At 34.0% G+C, this 25,089-nt stretch overlaps 2 protein-coding genes across 3 annotated transcripts in view; both read right to left on the reverse strand.

Annotated features, from left to right (window-relative positions):
* Positions 1-232: 232 nt before the first annotated feature.
* On the reverse strand, positions 233-2,126 carry LOC137920484 (uncharacterized abhydrolase domain-containing protein DDB_G0269086-like). The gene is made up of 3 exons (XM_068763852.1): positions 1,884-2,126; positions 993-1,196; positions 233-532 (listed from the first exon to the last, which is right to left on the reverse strand). The coding sequence occupies exons 1-3, from the start codon at positions 2,124-2,126 to the stop codon at positions 233-235; spliced, it is 747 nt and encodes a 248-aa protein (XP_068619953.1).
* Positions 2,127-11,939: 9,813 nt separating this feature from the next.
* The window catches only part of mtg (mind the gap), an 80,231-nt gene continuing 67,081 nt past the window's right edge, over positions 11,940-25,089 (reverse strand). The window contains exons 2-8 of one of the 2 annotated variants that reach the window (XM_068763562.1): positions 21,697-21,819; positions 18,174-18,313; positions 17,409-17,724; positions 16,778-17,117; positions 15,239-15,413; positions 14,308-14,533; positions 11,940-12,897 (exon numbers count right to left, since the gene is read on the reverse strand). In XM_068763562.1, coding sequence (XP_068619663.1) covers positions 12,119-12,897; positions 14,308-14,533; positions 15,239-15,413; positions 16,778-17,117; positions 17,409-17,724; positions 18,174-18,313; positions 21,697-21,819 — 2,099 coding nt within the window. In that variant the 3' untranslated portion in view covers positions 11,940-12,118. Of the gene's footprint in view, positions 12,898-14,307; positions 14,534-15,238; positions 15,414-16,777; positions 17,725-18,173; positions 18,314-21,696; positions 21,820-25,089 lie in introns of both variants that reach the window. The other variant, XM_068763561.1, reaches the window with a different exon arrangement.

Below are 25,089 nucleotides of genomic sequence, written 5' to 3' on the forward strand. Positions count from 1 at the left end.
AACTATATTATCAAGAAGCTTAAACGAATTTCTATCAAAAGCTTAATAGGACGACACGTCTTAACATGCAACATTACAAAACTATAGTAAATCAATTAAATACAAAAGGCAAGTAACATTTCATGTTCCACTATCAATGACGGTTGAAGCTGAATTTTCAATCACTTTACATTCCGATATAACTATTGTTTGGTCAGGGACAGTTCCAAAACTCTATTTCCATCTTGTAATACTACCGTACACCGTGCTTATTTTTCCTTACTCTTTTAAGCTGACTGATGACGTGCTTCTTCTTCCTGGCGTTACCGCAAGCGGCTCGGGCTGCCTCGCAAGCGCAATGCGCCGCTTGTTTAGTGGCCGAACATTCCGCACACGCACACTGCAACTTGTGCTGCAGATGAGCAAGTCTCGCCCGCGCCTCTGACAAATTGTGACACTTCTCCTGCAGCCCGAACTTCGTCTTCTCCAGGACGTTGTGTGCTGCCTTCTCCAGCTGAGCTGCGAGTTGCGTCGCTTGCATCATCAGTTTGTGCTGACGACAAATTGTATATAAATAAAATTGTCAACAAAAATTTTACTTTAAATGACTGTTGTAAGAGACATAGAATATTCTTTGGTAAGTTTTATGGCGATTTATAAGTTGTAAACTATAAAGAGACCTAGAGAATTGTATCTCGTTTACGTAAATGTAAAAAACTTCGACAAGAACTCATTTAACATTGACTACAATAGCAAATGAAGTTATGATATTCTAATTTAATCAATGACTGAATTATACCGCTGTGAACAAATAACAAGTCGTTCTAGGACTCAATAAAAATCTACAGACATAGAACAAACTTAAGACCACTTTAGATCAATTTATATTTAAGTCTACTTGAATTGGTTTCTTGAAGATTATGCCTGTAATATTTCTATTCTGGTAAAGCCTACACTAAAATCTGTTGTTTCTGTTACTCTCTTGTGAATAGCAAGTGTATAGATGATCTTACCTGTGCAGTGGCTTGTTGTGCAGCCTGCACAGCCGCGTTCACAGTTCCCTGTTGCTGGTGTACTGCCGCAGTATTCTCTGCGACCACGGCCTCGGCTTCCTTCACCTCTTGCTGCAGTTGTTCCACAACCGCTTGCTTGCCAGCGAGAGCTGCTTCAGCCGCTTTGGCAGCCTGAAGCGCTTTTTCCGCTAGTTGTGTCTTTACCTAAACAAAAAAAATATTTTTCCTAATTATCTTAATTTCAATTCGTTTTCTTTACAAATGTACATCATTTTAAAAATTACTGCTCTTAATACTTTACCGAAACTTTGAAAATATCATTAGTAAAATCTTTATCATGTTTTGTAAGTAGAAAATTGGTTACTTTTCTTGTTAATTATATCAGAATTAAAGTGCGTGAGAAGCAAGACGGTGCTATACAGAAACCAGTTATCTAGGGTAAAGTGAATAGCATAAGGCTCAAAGGAAATTCCATTTCATGATCGACTGATCAGGTAAAAGCCTTAAAACTATACGCGCGAAATATCTTGTCGGAAGAAGCGAAGCCTTACGGCCTTGTTTATTGTCTCTCCTGATTTCTTAAGGATCGATGATGTCTCTAATTACGATTGTTTTGCTATACCTAGGCATAAAACGGAAAAAAAAACAATACTGTATTTGAAAGAAGTTATGTTTCTCAATAACCATATATACGGAAATCAAAATAAAGTAATGAGTAAGATTAATTTTGAATCAGAATTAAATTTCAATTTCTACAATAGCACTTTTCTAGAAAACCAAATTCTATTTATCTAAAAACGCTTTTGAAGATCTGGGGGTAGTAGACAGGTATAATAGGATTGTCCAGTCGCAAAGTACTTTAGATTTTTTTTATCATTCATGGGCACTAACCATGTGAGCAGCTTGTGCCCCGGCAGCGTTTTGCGCCGCCTGTGCCGCCTTTGCCTCAGCCGCTGCCTTCTGGGCTATACTCGTCGCACATTTCCCTTTGCAGTCCCTCGCAGTCTCCCGCACTTTGTCCTTCCTCTCCGGCATGTGTTGCAACTTGCTCATGTTCTCGTTCCTCGCCGCTCGCCTCTCCGGGAATCCCCATACTGACACAAACGTCAGAAGAAACCACACCAATAGTCTCATTTAAACGTATTAAATTCTTATCGTACCGACACGGCAACAGCTGATTGCCCCGAATTCGTCGTTATTCTGCATAGGTAAATAATTTTTGCATAGACGTTGAGAAATATAAATGCGTATATTTTATTATTAAACAAATCACTATCTGACCGTCTGTCAGTGTGACGTTGTCTTGGGTTTTTATTTTAAACTATAAATGGTGTTTTCTGATAGAATTAAACAGTTCATATCAAATGTTTCCTACAGAGTAGAGGTATCTAGAAGACATGGGCGCAACTTCAGGTGGAATTAAAGACCTATAAGTTTTAAATGATGATTAAATGTTATAGGTAGAAGTCATAGTTATTTAATGGAATCAGGCGTTATTTTGCGGAAGTTCATCCTAAGTAAGAAAAGGTCCAATATTTACTCTTGGATCACACAATCGGGGTTTAAGTAATTTAGCGGTGGTAGTTGTGTAATTCGCATTGTTTGCAGCATGCGCATTTATCAGCGGGCTGGCGGGCGGTGCAATTTGTTGCACGATTACGACTGCATGTGCGGAAGTAGCTATAAAGAAGTCACTTTTTTCGTAAAGGCTTATATAAGATTTATTTATATAGGGCAAAAAGACTAAATTGACTATTGTTAAATTGTTGGTTAAGCGATCGTAACTATACTTTCATAACACACAACAACAAATCAACTCCAAAGATTTGCGAGAAACATTGAAAGAGGAACAGAAAATAATCACAACAAACAGTGTCACGTTTTGATCTCACTGTGACCAATAGACGCATTATACTATATAGTGTTGACATTCACCACGGATTATTTTTCAAATGTTACGCACTCCTGGAAGAAATCATCATTAACAACGTGCCGATACTTGAGAAGCTCTAAGTGATTAAGAGTGAGTTGTTGAATATTTTGATCACATCTCCCAAAAAGATGCAAGGAATCTGGTGAAGATTGACGACATCCCCAAAGAAAAAGATAGGCTTATTGTGTTAAACAGATTATATCTCTAATGGATTAAGGCGTTATTTTACGAAAGTCCATCCTAAGTAAAAAAAAGGACAGATATATATCTACTTCCGCCATGCAGCAGTAGTCGTGCAATAAAGTGCACCGCCCGCCAGCTCACTGATAAATGCCACTCGATTTGATTAGTTGCACTCTATGTTTTTCATTACTCCTGAGGATGCACCGTGGAGGGGTGAAATACGTGTTGAGTGATTTAACGGTGGTAGTTTTGTAATTCGAATTGTTTGCCGCAAGCGCATTTGTCAGCGGGCTGGCGGGCGGTGCACTTTATTGCACGACTACTGCTGCATGACGGAAGTAGATTATATCTGCATCGTACTAGACAACAATATATCTTCATTATCATTTCCACCATTAAATGTTCACAGCTGGACACAGAGCTGCACTATAAGTTTCCTGTACGAAAGGATGAAAGCGGCTTCTATTCAGCGTCTACCGATATCTTTACTAAAGTCGATAACCTTCGCTGAGCTTGCAGGTCTGTGATCACCATACGTATGTACACACATGTCTGGAACTATGATATCGAATACGTCTGAAACCCTTAAAACGTGTGTTTCTGAAGTTTCTCTAGTCTTTAAAATTATTATGTAAATGCATGGTGTTTTTGAACTGTCTTAGATTACTTTTTAGTACTATTACACTTTCCATACTAAAAGTAAATGTTCAAAGTATTCCAAATGAATCTAAGTTGTAAAAGTTTTGTACTGCTTAAAGTTTAGTGAGAATAAATAAAAAATGTTTAATGTTTTCCACGCGAACAAAACCTTCTTACGTATTAAATAAACAAAGAAGAAATTCGTTCGAATAAGACAGCCGCAAGAACTGTCAGTATGGGCAGTCTGTGAAGAAAAATTGTTAAATATTAAAATTTTAAGTTTCATAGAAACGATGTATCCAATGTTATAATAGTAAAGGCGGATGAATTCAATTGCATTTTTCTCTACTTATGTCTTTTCGAACGAGACACGACTGACTTGGTAAGCGAAAGCCTATCTCCTTGAGTAACTTCAAAAATTTTCCTTCTCATGAGCCAACTTGTCGCGCGTGATTATGTCATTGAGGATTCGTAGATTTCAATCCAATTAAAAACGTTTCTATATGATGGTGTACATCTCTGATTTTTTATTATTCTAATTAATTACGTTATACTTTTGCAATGTTTAAAGATGATATAACTAATATATTAAATTTATACCTGAACATGTAACTATAGTGAACATAATATATAAAATCTGTTGAATATTTTTATAATTGTCATATTTTGATTGAACCTTTCACACATCTAAATATATAAATTCATCAGATGAGTTGGAAATTAATACAATGTCTCTTTTAAACAAGATACTATTTATTGGTTCTCTGTAGTGCGAAAAATGTTCTCGTATTTTATTTATATTTATAATTTAGAAATTTATTTCTACATATTTAATTGTCGAACAACAAACAAACATACAAAGGTTTAATTTACTATTATCATATATTGCAAAAATGTTCATAACTTTAATAGAAATATGAATTGAACTTTTTAATTACTTTCATTTACTATGGCTTATTTGTGTTTAAATGAAACTTTGGTTTATATGATGAATAATTTTTTTTAAATTTAATTATCATACACGCTAAGATAAATTTAAATAATTTCATAATAATAAACTAAATATTACAATGCGCGGTCATATCACACGAGACAATCTCTTACAGACAACCATAGTGTAGGAAAGGTAGAAGTATAAATAATGAGTAGTTAGTTAAGGTGTACAAAAGATACATATATGCATACATACATTAACATACATAAACATGCATTCGTCTTTTTGATTGTTTAAACAGCTATACGTAGAAGTTTTTCGAATAATTTGTCATTAACATTAGTTCAATATCAATTTTGTTGAAATATTTGAATTTGCCTTTTCAGAAATTGGAACATTTAACACGACGTAATTCTAGAGGCTTGGAACGTGGCTCAACGCGGTCTCGGGCGTGCTTGAAACATGATTTGCATTTCCTTGTACGCCCTGATCGCCTCTGCCACGATCCTCGCGTGCGTGCCCGTCTGCTACCGACAGTTTGAGATGAATAAGTTCATAAAGTGCCTGAAGAAGTAGGTGCTGCTCGACATGCTAGTTTGTGTCTCCTGCATCACCGCCATTATTGCCGTCGGCTGCATATCCTGTGGTCCGATCCTCCTGGACGCTTACTGGCCTATCAAAAAATGCAAGAAGTCTGGCGAATCCGGTTCGTGTAAAAATCCTTCGTGTCCTAAGAAGTCTAAATCAACGACATGATGTAAATCTTGTGTGTGCGTTGTCCGAGTGGTCACAATAAAGTTTTGGAACTGTTTTATATTTCATTCCTGATTTTCTTTAAACCTCTCATAGTAACTAAATTCTTGGACTTGATACAATGTTATCTCAGAATAGAGACCAAGTTTTTAGGTCACGTAGCACTCCATCGAGACAATGAAGATATTTCGGGTTTGGTTGTCATTCCTATTTGAGGATACCCAAATAGACAAACGTTAAGTATCTATTATTGAATCACATTGAATATATGGCTGCCTCCACCGAATAAAATGTTATCTGAAAATGCTACTTTCCAGTAAAGACAAAAACCTTTAGAAAAGGACCAATATTTAGCCACTTCCGCACATGCAGTGGTAGTCGTGCAACAAAGTGCACCGCCCGCTAGCCCGCTGATAAATGCGTATGAGGTAAACAATGCGAATTACACAACCGCCACCGTTAAATTACACAACACGTGTTTCACCCCTCCACGGGGCATCTTCAGGAGTTATATTACACCAATTAGTGACTCTGTGTTCGGTACGACTACCCCTGCATGTGCGGAAGTGGCTAAAAATTAATCCTTTTCTTACTTAGGATGGACTTCCGCAAGGTAACGCCTGATTCCATTAAATAATAAAAAAAAACATAATATTGATCATGTCTCCATAATCCATGCATAGTTTGAAAGCTAAATGTATCTACTCTTAGCACGCCATGCCGAATATGAGTAGTTTTTACTTTATATTACTTTTTTAATCTTGATTTTACTTTAACTTGTTTATTTAGAAATAAAAGGTAACTTTGCTTATCTCCGACATTTTTAGACAGAAAATTATGGATACACACTGACAAAGTGTATTGAAACTCGTAAATTGTAAATATTTGAAATCCCGCTAAAATGTAGTGTAAAGACACAAATAAGTGAATTATTTCTCTAATGTTTAGTTTGTAGGATTAACATTAAGTCAACGTCAGCGGCGCGTCGAAAATGGAAATTCCACAGAAATAAAATTGTTCTTTTACATCGGTATAAACACGGGCAAAGCTAGAATGAATTTACAAACTTCTACTTCAGACTCCGTGTTGTTACTAACTCAAAACATACCGTACCCAGGAAGAATCCTACAAGTTGTCATTATTTGATAATTGTCAATTGTTGTCTTTCAACAATTTTAAGATCTGCTAAACAATTTGCTATGAAATTCGAAAATATTCAGCATTAAAGGCAAGGATGATGTTTGTGAAATGAACGTACTGGATAGATTTTTATAAATAAACATCGTATTTGAGTTTCGAGTAATGAATATAAATATAAAATTGCCCAGATCATATAACTTATTTAATAGCCTGTGATTAAAAATAAAACAAAATAATAATTACAAGTGTCTCCAATTCTATCACCAGCTTAAGATAACCTAGTAATTAAACATACTTATATGTACTACTAGTTAGATAAAGTACCTTTTAGTCGAAATAGTAGGATTACCCACACTTCAATGTTTATATGAAATCAACTAAGATACGAAATGAGACGTCCTCTGACATTTATAAAATCAGGTTGTGTAGGTAAATCCTTCAGTAAATCTACATTTAAAAGTAGATATGAATTTCAGAAAGTTGTATATTTCTAATCGTCGATGTTATTGATATCCAGATTACATAGAAACATAATTCAATTTAAACTTAATGAGAATAGTGATGAATACAGTAATAAGGCCTAAAAAATCTAGATTGCTGACCATGAACCTGTAGATGCAACGTGAGTAGGACCCTGATACAATAGGTCAGGCGTCTCATCTGATATAGATTTTTTTTAAATTTATTAGCTCGTTGGGTTTTGGATCCGCGAGCTCGGTATCCAAAGAAGCTGTAAAAGCTAGGAAGGTATACGCATTTACGACACAATGGCTAAAAGCACCCAGCACCTATCAAATTGCCTACTGGCATATTTGTTCATCACGATCCTTGAGAAAGCTTATGCCTTGAAGTAACTGGGTTATCTGATGATCATGATAAATTGTAAATAAAATAAATACATTTAAAAAACTTTTAAGTTAAACAGTTTTTTTGATACCAATAGTGTGGTGGTTGTGGAAAAATATGTACCTAGTCCGCCATATTGGAACGGCGTCTATCTTATATTTTAAATTTTGACATAATCATCGTGTTTTACTAGTGTAGCCCTTTCATTTGATCGGCGGCCATCTTAGATTTATAATGTTATTGATTTTATTATATTGTATTGTCATCTAAATTAAATGTATGTACCAAATTTCAGATTAGTCTGACAACGGGAAGGTGCTTAAATTTCAATTTCTAATTTTGATCCAAATAAATTCCGTACGGGTCGAACTAAATAAAACCGTTTAATTAAGGTGCAGATATACACAAATTATTGTTCTGTAATTGTAAAACAAGTCGAGTATCACAATATGAAGTGGACAATGATTTGTAATAAAGAGAAGTTTGTTGTGTATACGAAACCTTATGAGGTTTTGTAAGAAACAAAAGAGTAATTTAAATTTTCAAAACCTTGAGGCAAAGAAAAAATAATATCCTGTCATCTGTCATAAGCTAGCAAATTTTATCAAACACCATGAAAGTGAAATTATTGTGGGAATGTTGCTAAGGTAGTATTGTTGACATCAGAATTGTCGTTAAGCATTTGAGATACAGGAGCGGACAAGACGTGGAGTCTGTGGCGGTGGACATCTAATAGTGAGTATATATCATCTAATCTATTTCTATTTTGACAAGTTCACATGATATAAGTTTTTACCTACTTACGTACTAATGCAATCATTTGCAGGAAACTTGTTCAATTCAAATGAGAGCAGAATTGTACAGGGCTTTTGTCATTCTGATCAAATAATAGTTTTCAAAGATTCCTATCCATATATAGGCCCTTGTGAATACATAACATAACATACCTATAAACCTTTAAGATAAATTTACTTATTGCTTGTTTTACCCGTGGTTTTCTACAATAATAGTACTTTAAAGGAAATAATAAATTTTTAAAAATCCCGGGAATAGAAAATTTAAACTTATTTTCTGATATCTATAACTGCTTACCAGATTTTGTTTCTATTTATAGAGAAAGATTAGTGAAAAGTGTCATCAGAGATTTGTTATTATTAAAGATTTAAATGGTGCAATGTTTTTGAAGGGCCTATCTATGGACTTAAATCTTTGTTGTTTCAGATAACGGTCAACGTCCAAGAGTTTCAAACTTAAATATCTATGATAAACGAATCAGATTTTGTATCTTTAATTCATGAAACAGCATTTTAAATTTCACAAGTTTAGAGTTGTCCAAGATCAAAATGAGTAGTACCTTTTCTTCACTTTTCACAGGACTTTTTCTCTTATTTGTTGTGCCTGCTATCATGGAAAAAATTTATGGGTTATTTAATACTAAGTGAGATAGTTTAGGCTTTATTATTTTAGATATTTTTCGATTAGTTTTCAGTAGGTAAGTAATGAAGTTAGAGGTGTTTGTATAGCAAAGTTGTAGATATCAGAGGTAATCTAGTTTTGATTGTTCCAGACACCGCTGTAGGCGGCTCCGCGTCCGTTCTCGTATGATTTGCATATCACTATTGAGTCTCGTCACGGCTGCCAGTTTGTTCTTTTGTGTGCCTCTATGTACTCGTGGAATACTCGACACCAAGTGTTACTGTCCCAAGAAGCCTACTTGTCCTGAATGCGGTCTCAATTACTGACCTGTTTCGTCATTAACTTGGTACTTTTAAAACTTCTTGAATATTATAAACTTTAAAATATTATACTCTGTTATATCTCACGTATTATTAAAGAGGTATAGTATAATGATCTGTATGAGCATTTACACAGCACTGATCGCTGTGGGGCTACTCGCGTGCGGGCCCATGATATGCGAGAAAGTGACAAGATGTTGCATCAAGGCTGGAAAAATTAAAAAAAAATAACGTTCATCGGATAATTGTTAAATGGAGTGACGTATTGGAATAAATCTTATTAAAGACCAATTGTTTTTTCTAGTATCGCACCTAATTACCAGTTTATCGAACACTTAAACCTATTAAAAGATATACTGAAATTATTGAAAATGCGCTTAAAGAAATATTTTTCAAAATTTGAATTCACAACCAGAGACAAAACACTTTTGAAAAATGTTAGAATAGTTTGAAAAATACCACTGTATTTAGGCATTAAATGAGATACAACCAGCTTAAGTGACAACTTATGTAGTTTTCGTGATGTTGGTTTAAAGTTATCGAAATTGATTCGTGGAATTAATTATTTTCAGATAGTTCCGGTGGCAACCATTGTCGGACTTGATTCGAAATTAACCGTGTCGGTGGCGAGCGCTAGGGCAATATAAAAATGATTTGCATGAGCGTGGTTACCGCGGTGACGGCGGCCGGCCTGATCATGCTCGGCCCCCTCATCTGTGAGAAATTCTTTAGATGCATCTGCACCAAGTCGTCGCGTCGATGAACCATTAAAACTCTTGCTTAGCTCTGTGTTTCAATCAGCCCCAGAACCTCATCAGAGCAACCTCCTTTGTTACCAAGTCCAAGTGTGCTGCATGGTTGCCACTTGAGAAACTTTCTGTAATAGACATTGATACATCAAAATCAAAAACTCAAAGCATAGACGTTGGTATGGTAAACTTTGAAGATTCGGGTATATTTTTTTTAATTTTATCATGTGAAGCGCTGTGAAACGAATACTTATCAAATTTGCTTTATAAATATCTAAAATAATTGCATCCATGCAAATAATATTGGTTTTTCTGTATCAATGACTTCGATGAATGTTTTAAGATTTAACGGGATATAAGTAGTTACATAACTGAGTTGGTTGTATACCAAAAATTTATGGAAATATTGCTCGCACAATCATTGGAGATGCTGTTTTTATAATGACTGAAGATGTTGCCCACACATTAGAAAACCAAAGAAAAAAGACACCAATATCACACACCAAAGCACAAAATTTTTGAATTGCCATCAAATAAGTTTTTGTCTTGTTTTGAACAAAGGAAATTGTGAATCTATATAGTATTATCTTAACGGATATAATCATACAGTGCTACTCTACATACATCATTCTGTTCATCAAAAATTTAATGTACTTTCAATACAGTTCAAATAACACTCCTATAAATTCCTTGTCAAAGTGTCTAGACCAGAGTTCCCCAAACTTTTTTGTGTCGTAGACCCCTTGCCATTATTTTGCGTATTGGGTAGACCCCCTACTTACCTGATATTGATTTCCTGTAAATTTCTAATTGTAGTGAAGTTTAGTGTTAAAAGCTTGAAGTAAAAACACATGTTAATTTATAATAATTGAATTTAATACTACTCAAAATAAAATTTTGTATCTACTATACCACCTAAACCAATCTATTATACCAACATCCTACAACTTACACAATTTTATAAACATATATTATATAATAATTTTTTTACTTCATAGGTATTTTTATAAATAATGTAAATGTTTCGATATTATAAGATAGTATGATGTAAATAAATAGGTACTATCAGGGTATGTGTTGAGATCTACTATCGTGGACCCCCATTTTCATTTCATGACCCCCAAATTTTTTTTCGCTGACGTAGATCCTTTGCCGGTTGTCATAGACCCCTAGGGGTCGATACAGACCACTTTGGGAATCACTGGTCTAGACGATATTGTAGAGTCAGGGCTATATCTAATCTAAAGTCTATAACTACACCCATTGGTGCTTCAGTAGTAGCTATAAACAATAAATAGAGCAAAAAAAGAAACGATTCAAATGGTATAAGAGGCGGTTTTATCGCTCGTGGCGATCTCTACCAGACGACCTTTGGATGGAGATGAGAGATATGAAGGAGAGGGCAGTTTAGGGTACATATACACAAATACTTACGTATATACTAACATACCAGTGCAATATATATATACATATAAACATACAAATAAATACATACATTGTAATATACACATACATACATACTAGATTGTATTTAGAAAACATTGAATGGTTTATGTTATATTCAATACTATCCCTGATAGCAGTCATAGTAGTACTGTATGTAGTGTTGAATATAAAATAAACTAGCCGTTACTATAGACAGTTGTAGTCAACAGTCCTACAATAGATGGCGTGCATTGAACGTAACGTATTTAAATAATAAATCGCTGTTTCCCTCGGCAATGCCATAACTTGAGATTATCGATTTCATTGTACTCTTGAGTTTCTTAATAAGTTTTTTATGAAAAAAATCATTAAATTGCAAAGAAACTTTAGGAAATACAGGAAATAAAATGACTATAAAAATGTTGTTGATTTGATAGTTCGCTTTGAACTACGCCCCTTTGACATTTTAAATACTATAAACTCACAACATTGTTTAAGAGCTGCATCTGTCTTGATTTATTGAAAACAATTTTCTTTATTGTAATACTGTCATATTGCTTCAGTACTAAGTAAATCGAGAAAGGTAGCAGTTAAATAAAACTTCGGAAATATGAAACGAGTTTTTAATTCTAAACAACTAAAACATACACCGTAATATCACTTGACTGAACTAGACTAATGTTTGATTGAGCAAATACGCAAACACCTGTGTGAGCAATGCGTATCCGAGAAATAAATAAGTTAACAAGGGGCTATGATTTACATATAATTATTGACTAAGCTCTCTACTATGTACCAGGTCGATTTGGACTTGGAAACTCCGTCGTTGTTCGACTTAGGCCGAGCACGGCCTCGTCTAGCTTCGCTATACCAACTGTGGGCGTAGGATACTCTCCGACCAGTTGGGTTGTTGGTCGTACGATGTGAACTCTTTCGTCATTCACAACGACTATCTCTTCTTCATTGTTTTCAGCGCTTGATCTGTACACTCGTTTCATTGGAGTCGAGTTTTCCGTTCCATTCGTTTCTTCTATTTGATCAGACAACTTCTCTTGTTTGACTACAGAACTCGTGTTCTCCATCGGCTGGATCTCCTGTTTGATTATTTCTACAAGAGATCCGTGGAATGTTGTTAGCTTCGGTGTTTGCGTGGTTGGCGAATATCTCAAAGTCATTCTTCTCCTGTGCTTTCTTTCCGTTGTCTCTTCTGTACTGTTAATATTCTCTGTTTTTGTGAATTCAGTCGGTTTGGAGGTTTTCGTAAGGTTCATATCGGCGTTAACTGTGATCAGTTTAAATTCTTCTGACTCTGGTTTGTTGGAGGTATTTTGTTTTTCACTTCTCTTATCAGTGGAGTTGGTGTATTGTCTATTTCCGCGGTACACTGGTGAGGTGGGTTCAGTATTCTGTGTCCTGTGGTTATTCCTCTCGTCTATGATTATTGGCTGTGGCGTTACTATTTGTAAGCCATCGACTATATTGCTCTGTGCAGTTTTAGTGTCTTGATTTTCCAGTATCGTGATAGCCTCTTTAATGCCATCGACTTCTTCTGGATTCATTAAGTTTCCTGAAAGTGATAAATTGATTTTCTTTATAAATATTATTAATATTTAATCAAAATGATAAGTTTCTGTAGTATTTATATAACTGATTACTAATTATCTTTGATTAAATCCGTCATTACAAAAATTGTAAAAAAAAATAAGTAGGTAAATGAAGATGATTTTTTAATGCAATTAATATCTATTTTTTATTTATTAACTCATTTATTTGGTTATTTATTTATACTTCTAAAACTTTTTATAATTGTGGAATGTACATTGGAAATGGTGCATTTATAACCTGTAGACAGGTTTGTAAGTTTAATAGAAAATTATGTAAAACAATATACTTGATATGTTTTATACTTCATATATATCATAAATACTCTAACAAATACATAGTTAAACAGAAAAATTTGCATAAACCTTATTAAGGTATGTGTCGCACATTTTCACACGTAATGATCCTAACACATCGAAAGGTTAACAAAATGCCTTAAAATATTCAGCAATAAAATACGACGAGAGTAATATAGTTAGTTGTTTTCATAAATTGACCTGACTTAAATAAAAGATCTAAATGCTTGGCTATTTTGAATTTCTTTGTTATTGCAATATCGTTAAAATAGCTATATTTTGGTACTCTCTTAACATGATAGAGTATTGCAAGTAGGGTTTATTTGTGCCTTTATTTAGAGTTAATTCGAAGTTATATCAATAGGTGCCGTATAAAAAGACGGGTAAGCCACGTGAATGCCCAGAGAACCAAATTTTGAGAAACGTTAAAATAAATTTTTGTTATTATTTTATAAATTTAGTTATCAATTGTTATTACATATCTATTGTATTATTTTTAGATACTTTTTTTCATTATTTCCTTTTTTTTCCTATTCATCATCAACATGTCAGATTTACAAACTGCACATGAATTACTGGTTTTACGGCTGCCCGCATCCCAATGACTTTCTAGTGGGTCTGTCTAAAAAGGTCTTTCTTTTTTTTATGGTCCCTGCTGTTGGGGACCTCTCGTTCCCTTATCTCGTGTGGGACAGGGACTTTTTATTTCTAGTAATTTATTCATATTTTTATTATTATCATTCTTCTCTTTCATGTATCATCTTATCAGTCGTACTGTTTCTTTCATTCTACAATTTTCCCAGTCTTTCTCTTTCATTCCATTAGCCATACATCCATCCTCAACCACTACATTCTAGGTTTCCTTACTATTTTATTTTGCAACATTACATTTATTGTTCAAATATTTAACATGTATTTTCTTTATAATTATCATCTTATATTATACTGTTTATTGCACTATTTTGGTACTACTATATTTCTTTTGTCTAGTGAGGTCTACTGGCCTGTAAAATGGCCCCAAATTTTGTTTTATCCGGACCACTTAAAACGTTTATATAGTTCGACTTAGTGATATTTACCATCTTGCATCTCCTTCTTGTACGACGAAAAGAAGGTGAGCGCCTTCATGAGTTGGTAGCTCTTGGAGACAGGTATATTGGTGTCGTACAGGCGAGCGGTGTTCTTGCAGTCAACGTAGAACCACCAATTGCACTTCAGTATAGTCTGATCGAAGAGCGTGGATTCGGGGCAGAGGAATGACTTCATCACCAGCCCGTCGTCCGTCAGCGCGCATACGTGGAACACCTTGATGAAAATAATTAAAAGGTGGTTTAAGAAAGTAGTATATAAATGCTTGATTTTTAACTTTGGTTCATTGGTTTAGGTAATTAAAAATGTAAATAAAATACTTAAATATCCAGCTTTTTTCCAAAAATTCTTCCTGAACATAGTAAAAATAAAAAATCTCTTTGGCTATATATACTTTTTGTTACAGGTTTAATGTCATTAAAAAGTAACATTTTAAAAAGGAAGCTAGTAAAATAAAGTTATGAGCTAATTTCATTCGTGTTTATATATATCAAAATAAATCAATCTAATGAAAAAAATTTACTTCATAAAAGTAAAATATATAACAAAAGCCGCGAATGAAATTATGACCTTTCTGTTCTTAATGCCAGGGGCAGCTAGCTCGTGTAGCGCTCGTGTGCAATGAAACCCTGGCGCCCCCTAGGCCTGATCTCCCCTAACTACTACGTCTACTAACTTTGCCGTCGTAACAAGAAAGTTTTTACATATTCCAACAAGCTATTTTATAAGTAAGTATAGCTTACAGTATGGTATTAGTTACGGCCTTTCTTCATATGACGGCAGAATAACACTCATTGTTATTATGAAAGAGTTAATATTGAATTTAGCTGTTCTGACATTGTCTCAACGCATATAAGTGATGACAATATTTAAAGTGAAAATTATAGTGAATACAATGGTCTTGTGTAAATTCTAACTTACCATACATCCAAGGCTTTCATCTCCGTAGAGACCAGGGAAGTACTTTTGGTCTCCGCAGTGGAAGCTGGTCTCGGGCAGGTCCACCTTCGATTGGAAGTGGTCGTCGAAGTTTTTCTCGTATCCGACCGGATAGTATTCTCGAGGCGCGTTCATTACCTTACCCGTCGTTGGGTTTCTGATCACATTCAATCAATTCAATTATTTTATTACAAAGCATTTTAGATTTATAACCTAACAATATTAATATCTTATTTATCTGTACGGTCATATTAATAATTAATTTAGAGGTAGCCAAGCGGTTAGGACTGTGACTTGAGATCGTAAGTCGTTATTTCATTCTTACATATAATTCACAATTTTTGCAATTATAAAGGATTGCTACTGCTCAGAATCAAGTATACGTTGGATCTTAATGCCTGCAGACGCCAACCCGCCTGCCAAGAGTGGCGATTAACACATATTCCCTCATAGATATCTTTTGTGGAGGCCTAGGCCTTGCAGTAGGCGTCTAAGGGCTGAAACGACGAAATTTATTTCGCTAAAAGGCATTATCAAATGTCTAAACGTAGATATATACAAGCAAATTTGAATCAATAAAATTTGAGAACCCAAAATAATAATTTTCTTAATAATAATAATTATATAAATTTAGTTATATCTAGCTACAACAATTTAATTACGTCTTAAAATTACACCCGTTCTTCAATCGCGAACAGCGTTGGCGAATCGAGGTTGGATCCGGATCCATTCTTGGCTCGCCTGTGTTCCACGCTGCCGTCCCAAGCCGCATACAAATCATCGACACTACACAGCTCTACTCGGGTAGAGCGGTTTACTACGTGTGAACGTCATCGTACAACTGGAATTCGTCTGTCCAGCTTCTGTTTTATTTTTAAGTTCACGGACCCTTCCGCTTTGTGAACTTAGTTCCGATGAAGCTGTAAAAGCCTCCGTGCTAACAGCGTCAACTTCAACCGAAACGAAATATTCAAATCACTTGATACCAAAGATTTGTAGATTATTCAATGTAATAAAAGTACAGGTAAAATTTAAACCTAAATCTTTCAAATATATTCGACCATAATTATTGCACCCATTTGTTATTTTTTTAATGGATTTCATAATATGTGTCGGTCGTTATGTGTGGCATTATAGGTTGCACAAGTAACAATGGGACACGTCTGGTAGTAAGTTTTTTATAATAGAGAGTTTTCGCAGGTACCGTAGCATATCTTGTTATATCTAGGTCCTGGTGGACATCTTATATAACAAAACAACAGGTGCACTTGTGATAATGCTAGCATTTGGTTATACAGATCACAGGCCCCTAGAAGTAATATCAGACGAGTACAAACAAATCTTATCATGGAACTTTCTGAAACTCTTCAGAATTTTATTAATGTTGAATAGCATCGCAACCTCGGTAACAAGGGCTTATAAATGTTGTAAAATAAGCAACCAGTTAACTATCCGAGTAATCACAGTACTGTTTAATAAGTATATGTGGTTTTACGGATTAATATAATGAAATTAAAGTACCTCTTTGGTTTTGGATGTACGGATTCCACAACGATTTCAGGTTCCGGTTGCGTCTCGAAGACGGGTGCTTGTTGGGTGGTGGTGGTGGTAGGAGCGTCCGTTGGAACTGGTACATTGGCGTACTTGCTCAGTAACTGTTGTTGTCTGAGTGCGATAGCTGCTTCAACAGCCTCCATGGACACGTTGCCAGCCTTCGCGATTTCTGCGATCTTTTCGTTAATGTCCTCCTTGGTGTATTTAAGCGCCGTGTCGTCTCCGTATCCAGTTATTGTGTTATAATCGTCAACCTTCTTCGTGTTGTAGTTGGAGAGAGGACCCGTCGCTTCGTGGGTTTGGGAGTCTACAAAGTTAGAAAGAGGATTGAGGGTTTTTCGGAAAGAGTTTGAATTCATGTTAGGTTGATGGTAAGATTGAGCGGAGTTGAAGCCCGGCGATGGTATGATGGTGATTGCTTGCGTGGGTGGCGCAGCGGCCGGCATTGGGACGAATGGGTTAACTGGAGTGGGTGCGGTGTAGATGCGTGTGTTGGTGGGGATGGGGGTGATTCTGTGGGGCGATTGTCCGTATTGTATGGCGGTCATGCGAGAAACCATTTTAGATACGTTTTCGTGTGTTGAAAGTGTATTCTCACTTGGGTAGGATAATCCTGGTCCTTTCGACTGTGGGTTCGTTTTGATTGAAGCAATGGGCAGGACTTTAAGTGTGTCCTCCTTCGGTGGTAGCGGTCGGAAAGGCGGCACTCCCATTGGCATCGGCTTCGCTAGTGTTATTGTTGGTTTGGCCATTGCCATTGTGTTCGTGGTCGCTATGGTTGGCATTTGGACAACTATGGGCTCCATAGTGGACACTCGTCGGTGTAAGCTGGACAACTTGTCCATCGCCGCTTGATTGGGCCGGGCCGCTGAGGACGAAGGCCTCATCATGATTCTGTTTTGTTTTCCGCGTTTCTGAAAATGAAATTTGAACATTCACTTTAATTTTAACTACGATCAATATTAATGCGTTCATTACTGAATTATTGCTTATAAAAAGTGAGCAAGAGACAATAGAGCTATAGTGTATTTGATACCGTTTTACCGTGTCTTGTATTATAATTGTAGAAAATTTAAATAGATTGACCAGATAAACAAGAAGAAGGTAAATAGTCAAAGTCTAAAAATATATTGCATTATGATATGGATATGAAAATGATGTATAGAAGAATTGTAATAATCCAGAGTAATGTGAGATATTTTGAAGTAAAATAGAGGAATGGATAATTAAAATTGTGATAAAAGAGATGAGAATGTAAATTAAAAAAAATAATGAATAAAAAGGATCACGTCCTTTCCTCGATAGGAGTGAATAAGTGGTCCCAAAAAACGAAGACCATTAAGTAAGTAATAAAAAAATTCACCTCTTGCTTGGCTGGTGGACGGTTGGTCGTGTCTACGATGACATTGGGCGCGCCATTTTTAAAGTTGACCGATCTTCTTCTACTCGGGTCCATGTTTGTTAGCGACTGCTCGAAGCCAAGTTCGTCTCCGAGACTGAATCCTGAAAGAAGATTAAGTATAGTATTATTGCAATGGTAAGTCTTCTTTGTATGATCATTATTTCTCTATATATTAACTAAAGATTTTTGTTTTATGACCAGTTATCAGCTTACATCTGTATACTTCTAGATATTGTTGTTCCCTAATGCCTTCTATTTTAACCATCTACATTCAACACCATATCCATATGGTCTCCAATATATAATTAATATTATATATTAATTCATATTAATATAAATTATATATTGGAGACTTTTGAAGGTCTTGGAGAGATATCGATTATTCTGTTTTTTTTTTAAGCTAATTCATAAGCATTTTTATTTATCCGACATTGTGATCTTTCAGGCACGAGACTTCCACAGCTGGACAAAGACTTCTCGCATAGATTTCCAATAAGACCGGTTGGAAGTAAGATCCCTCGGCTTCTAACGAAGTTAACAATGTTTATATATTAACCTTTATTAAAAATAGATAAAGTGAAATAACTAATGAAATAATAACACAGGTTTTAGTCGTAAGATTATCAAAAAAGGTTAATGACTTTTATATAAAGGCATCCCAACGAGGGCAATAATTAAAAACATAATCACTAACTACTAATTCTTTTTTTGAATTTAAAATAAATTTAAGATAAATATAAAATATCTTTGATCTTTCATTATATTTCTTATTTTATATTATGTTGTATGTTATCAATGTCAAAAATGACATTTCTCCACATCACATAATGAATCCAAGTGATTCAGTTATTTGTCAAAAGATGGCGCTTAAAACAATTTGTGACATCATCATATGTAATCAAATTGTTTGAACAGTTTAATTAAATGCAACGTGAAATCAGTTGATGAATTAAATCCATTTATCGATTCATTTTAGAGTAATTTAAATTAATGATAATTGTCAGTAATGCCCCGTAACTTCCGACGAAGTTAGTAATTGTTACCTATACGTTTTTGCACTGTAAAATAAATACATGCATTTATAGTCATTCGCAAAAATTTCTTTGAAGATCAAATTGTTTGCGTAAAATGCGATGATCTTCATTATAAAATTATTGAGCTGTAATATAATTTTATTTATAAATGATCTTCAATTGGGTCGAACGATAAAAAGGTCGATTGCATATGATTTTTCGTGGGAGAAGGGCGGGGAGGTTGATTTTATCGCGTCAGACCGGTAGCCTTATTTGCGGGAACTTTCACAAGGATACAAGCGCTCGCTTATGAAATCGACGCTCAAACATTTTATATCGATGTATTTTAATCTATAACTTGATCATTGCCGTACGGTCACTATTAATTTAGACCAGTGATTCCCAAAGTGATCTATATCGACCCCTTGGGGTCTATGACAACCTGCAAGGGGTCTACGTCAGCGAAAAAGTTTGGGGAACTCTGATTTAGACATGATAGATCTATCGCAGTGATTGCATATGTTTGTTAGCTATCATCCGACAAACTTTTTATTCTTATTGTATATAACTAAATATGAATAGATGGTGCAAAAGTAATGACATAATTTGAACCGGCAGCCATTTTGTTACAAATTTAAAAAAAAGAACTCCGTTGTTGAAAGAAGTTAATTTAAAAAATCAAGTCGCTCAAATGGTCAAATTCCAAATTGATGCATAATTGTGCTAGTTTTACGGCATTTTTGAATTATTGCTCGCAAAACATCTGGCTCCATATTTGCAATATCTTCTTCAATGTTAGGTTTCAAGGCTTATAAACTTGGTTTGTTGCGATAAACGCGAGATTTTAGTGGACCCAGTTTTCATGAGGCGCCCGAGACAGAACATGACGTCGAAATTCACGCTGCGAAACAACAGAATGAAAATATGTCAAACAAGCAGTAACAATAATTACTTGTTTTTGAGAAGTTTATTGCTCCACCGCTTATTGACAACTAATTCTCTATATATCTACACCAATACCTCACTTTGCGTCGTGGTTACGTTCCAAAAAAATACGACGCAAATTGAAACGCCGCAAAGTGAATTAAGATTTTCTAAAGCAAACCATGTAAAGGTCGAAGATAGGATCCAGGGTCACGAAAATACAACTATTCTTAAAGAAAATTGAACAAAGTAAACATTTAAAAAAACAAAAACAATATAACTCTGCCAATAAATAAATAATAATCATATTTACCTTTTATGTAACCAGAAACAGCACATTAAAATTTATAGATTTATTATTCTCTTTTTAAAAAAGCACAACACGCTGCATTACAACACACTACGTAATTGAAACTGAACTCTTAAAATTAGCAAAACAAAGTGAAAATAAAACTGTATTCAAATTGCGTTGATTTTTAGTTAGAATGGGAATCCCCGAGTTTTGATGGCATGCCGCAATTAGAAACGAAAGTGTTGCCATCTTTAAAAAAAAAATTAAAGAAAAATTAAAGACGAACCTAAAACAACGCAATATATATAAATGTCATAGCACAGTGTATTTTGACGCCATTTTTAAAAATTAAGATACGTTCGTATTATGACATTACTTTTGCGCCACCTGTTATATACTGAGGCGCAAACATTTTTTTTTTGTTTGGAATGCAATATTTATTCATACAGCGTTTAACACGATTGATAGATCAAAATGGCCTAGTGACGTGGACCTCCATATTTACCATACAGTCAATCATTCTCTATAAAGTGATCACAGTGACACTCCATTGGAATAAGTATAGCATAAATTACCTTGTAAATGCTTAAATTAGTACCTGTTTATTAATAAGGGTCAATATTAAGACTTCATTGATATATGATGAAGATAAATGATGAAAATAGGAACCTTTAATACGACCAGGTCGTCTTTGTTTGACTTTATCCAATAAGATATTATATTTTGCCATTTAATATAGTTTTAACTATGTTTTCATTTATATCGACTCCTAGGAAATCGATTTACAAATTTTACATTCGATATCGATCACCTTGGGAATGTTTGGCTTATGTTCCACGATACACATTAAAAATATTTTATACGATAGTAGTTAATCAAATACAATGAAATAGGTAAATAATAAAACGCTAAAGTACAGACGTCATAAAAACTATTGAATCACAACCATTTACCATTAGTTTTCATACAAATTAAGATCAGAATTTTGCGACTGAATACAGACTGCCAGAAATGTGTCAAGTAACTAGGGGTAAATTACTATGTTTATATATATTATATTATATTTAAATTATACTTTCGATATGTGTATATACATATACAAATCGAAAGTACCTAATTTTAAAAGTAGAAATTTACCTATGTTATCTTAAACATAAATGAAAACCATTGCAGAAATTAACATTACGTGAACATACTTGTCAAGATCGTCGCAAGATGTTCTAATGGAAATATAGCACCCTAAGATTTTACTTACCCAGACTAGCGTGCGCCTTAATACCGCCCAGGTTTCGAACCCTGAACAGTCCGGACTTTTTGAAAGCGCAGTTGATCTTGAAGCCAAAATCTGACTCCAAAACGCAAAGCGGCAGTGCAACATCTGAAAAAGAAATATTGGTTCAATTAATATGACTATAGTACAGAATGTCCTAAGTTAGATTTTTTTTTTAATAAAAATCTCTGAGCAATAACCTATACCCCTTTGATGATTTTACATCTATGTACAACACTTTTAAACTTATTTACTTAACCAAGTAAACTAACTTAATATTATTTACTATACACGCTATATAATATATATACATAATTTCATAATAAAAAACAAAAATATACAATGTTCGGTTTTATCACACGAAGCAATTTCTTCAGACAACCATAGAATGGAAATAATAGAAGTTTAAATATTGTGTAGTTAACGTGTACAAAACATACATTTATATATATATACATACTCGTACATACATATGCATGTAGCATATATACTTATAATAAATAAGGTATAATATACATTACGGTATAATACCTTTCATAAACATAATAATAAATAAACAGCAATCTGACTTAGTTCACAGATCAGAAAGAATAAAGAAACAGAGAAAGAAAAATAAATGAACTAAAGGATAAATAATCATAGATCTAGTAAATATTTCTTAATAGTTTTCTTAAAAATAGGTAGTGACTTAGAAGGTCTTATATTCAGCGGTAAATCATTCCACAATCGAACTGCCTGTGTGATAAAAGATTTATTCTTTATTTATTTTAAAATTTTTATTTTAATTGAATTTATAATCATCCTGTACAAAGTAATGAACCTGAAATATGTTACATTAGTTTATTTCTTCTATTGAAATTCGACAGACCAATAAGTCTGTAGAAACAGGTAGTAAACGATATTTATTAGACGTATGATATCGCGCGTTCGATTCCAGGATACAGTCTTACATATAATTCACAATTTTTGCATGAATTATATAGGATTTTTAAACAAGTTTCCAGAGGGTGAGTAACAGCGTCCTCTGCATACCATAATACCGCAATGCGATTGCACCACTACGCTTGACAAGCGTGGCGATTATAGTATATCCTCCCATAGATTTCTTTAGTGGAGGCAATATATTGGGCGTCTATGGGATGAAATGACAACGATATATATAAATATTTCTGACGTGCCAAATCAAATGCCGGTTAATCTCAGACCTCATATAAAACACCTGGAACGAAATGTTCGAATGATAACTTTTTGGAATGTATATCTCACACTATGTTTCATCTATGTTAGGCTACTGAGATATCGAGAGAGATTAGGATCCGAACGGGTCAGACCTTGGGACTGTGGCCTTGTGGTCGCCCATCATCCTCTTTTCCGGTGATCAGAATCTTTCTTAACTGTCACCGTATTATTATAGTATATCCCTGGATAAATACTTTTGTCTATAAGTTGAATAAATTTAATAAAAAAAAGAATGTCATCGTTTTTTTACTATTTAATCATTTCGCTATTTATTATTTCTGAAATCATTGATTATATGTGAATAAATCTTTTAAACATATAAACAATGATTCTGTATATTATATCGATATTCATTTTTCCAGTATACAATTAAATTTAAAAAAGTACCACATAAATAATTGTTTTAATTAATGTGTTAAAACGATTGTACGGAACTGTGTGTAACCGGAAATTTCGTCAGCATGTAATTGATTCTCTTCCGGTTACCATTGTTGCTCCATTGCATCCATCCAGGATACGTTGGCCGTGCTAGATTTCTCCCCATCCTGCTCCGTACATGCTCTGTGTTTTATAAGAAAACTCATCTTTTTTCTTTTTGAATTATTGTAGAGATATCAATATGAAAAGGTTTCTTAATATATTATCAAAACGAACTTTGTGGAACTTGATTAGTTCAATATTTGAAACAGGATACGAAAAAAATTTTTAAAGAAGGATTTCTGCGAAACGTGAATAAATAATTTCAGCATTCTGAAAGCGTATTTTATTCAACACCTTGTACAGTACATTGCGTTACACTAATAGTTGTAGGTTTGATTTCTTTTATTTGACAATAAATGAACTATACATTCACCTGTTTTAAGGTTTTACACGTATTATTATTCTTTATATATATTATTTAAATTTATTTTATATTAAATAAACATAACTTTTATTTAAATAATAACCGATTTGAAAATATCTAATTAACATATGTTTAAATCAATGAAAACACTTTCTACATGATTAAAATTGTTTAGAACGATATCTATACAAATAAATAAAATTAAAGTGTCTGTCTATTATATTAAAATTATATTATGAATATATATCGGTTCATATATTAAAATAACACGTTGTGTACATTTTTGACTGTCTGCCTTGCTATTTGCTTGCCAATAATCTTTGAAAGGCTGAAACGAATTTAACAGGACTTATACTAGCAGGTAGCTGATGTTATAAGGAGTAATTTAGGCTACTTTCATTTCAGTAAAATTCTAAAACGAAAAAAAAAAGTTAACAATTAATTTGTTAAATATCTCGCGGACGACGTCGCGGGCGCAGCTAGTAAATGATTAAATGTCTAATTTTACACCTACTTCCGAATCAGGGCTACAATATAAACCTACCAAAAATATTAACCGATTGAAACGTTAGAAAATACGTATTTGTTCGTATAAATATATTTCGGTTGTCATCGTTAAACTTAAAAAAAAATATATGTTGATATTGATACTGCGATGAAGCATGTGCATGTTAGTGTACATACAGATTACAAAAAGGATTATCTCCGGATTACGTGTGGTACAATCCACGACGTTTTCATAGATTACTTAAATTTCATGGCGTAAAATTTTGTGATCGGAAAAGTAAAATCAACATTAAAAAAATCTTGTTTATACAACAATATTATATACATACATGTGTGTATATGTATATATATATATAGACATACACTTCTGTTAAACATATATATATATATATATATACATATGTGTGTGGTGTGTTTTATCGAAGTTTTAATGAATTCGTGTGATGAAATCGTACTGATTGAAGGCCTGTCTGGATGATAAGTTCAAAAATATTTACGTTACGTATTCTCTTTCCGAAAAAAATAAAATAAAAAAGCCTACATGTTTTATTAAGTATACTTTATAAACATAAATATTTACACTATATCTATTTAAAATGTATACAGTTAATTAGCGTGTTTACAGTGTTCGCAGTGGGCCTCAACTCAGTCACTTTCACTGGTCATCGACCCACGTTCTGTCCGGCGTATGGGTCACCAAATGTAACGTCAGTTGGTCGGACTCCACTGCCGGATGTAGCGGAGAAAGGAGGCGAATGTACAGTCAGCAAAAAAAAAATACGAATCTC

Source organism: Battus philenor, unplaced genomic scaffold (assembly GCF_028537555.1).
Source record: "Battus philenor isolate CCGP_79_NKW_IND1 unplaced genomic scaffold, ilBatPhil1.0.hap1 SCAF_18, whole genome shotgun sequence".
NCBI lineage: Eukaryota > Metazoa > Arthropoda > Insecta > Lepidoptera > Papilionidae > Battus > Battus philenor.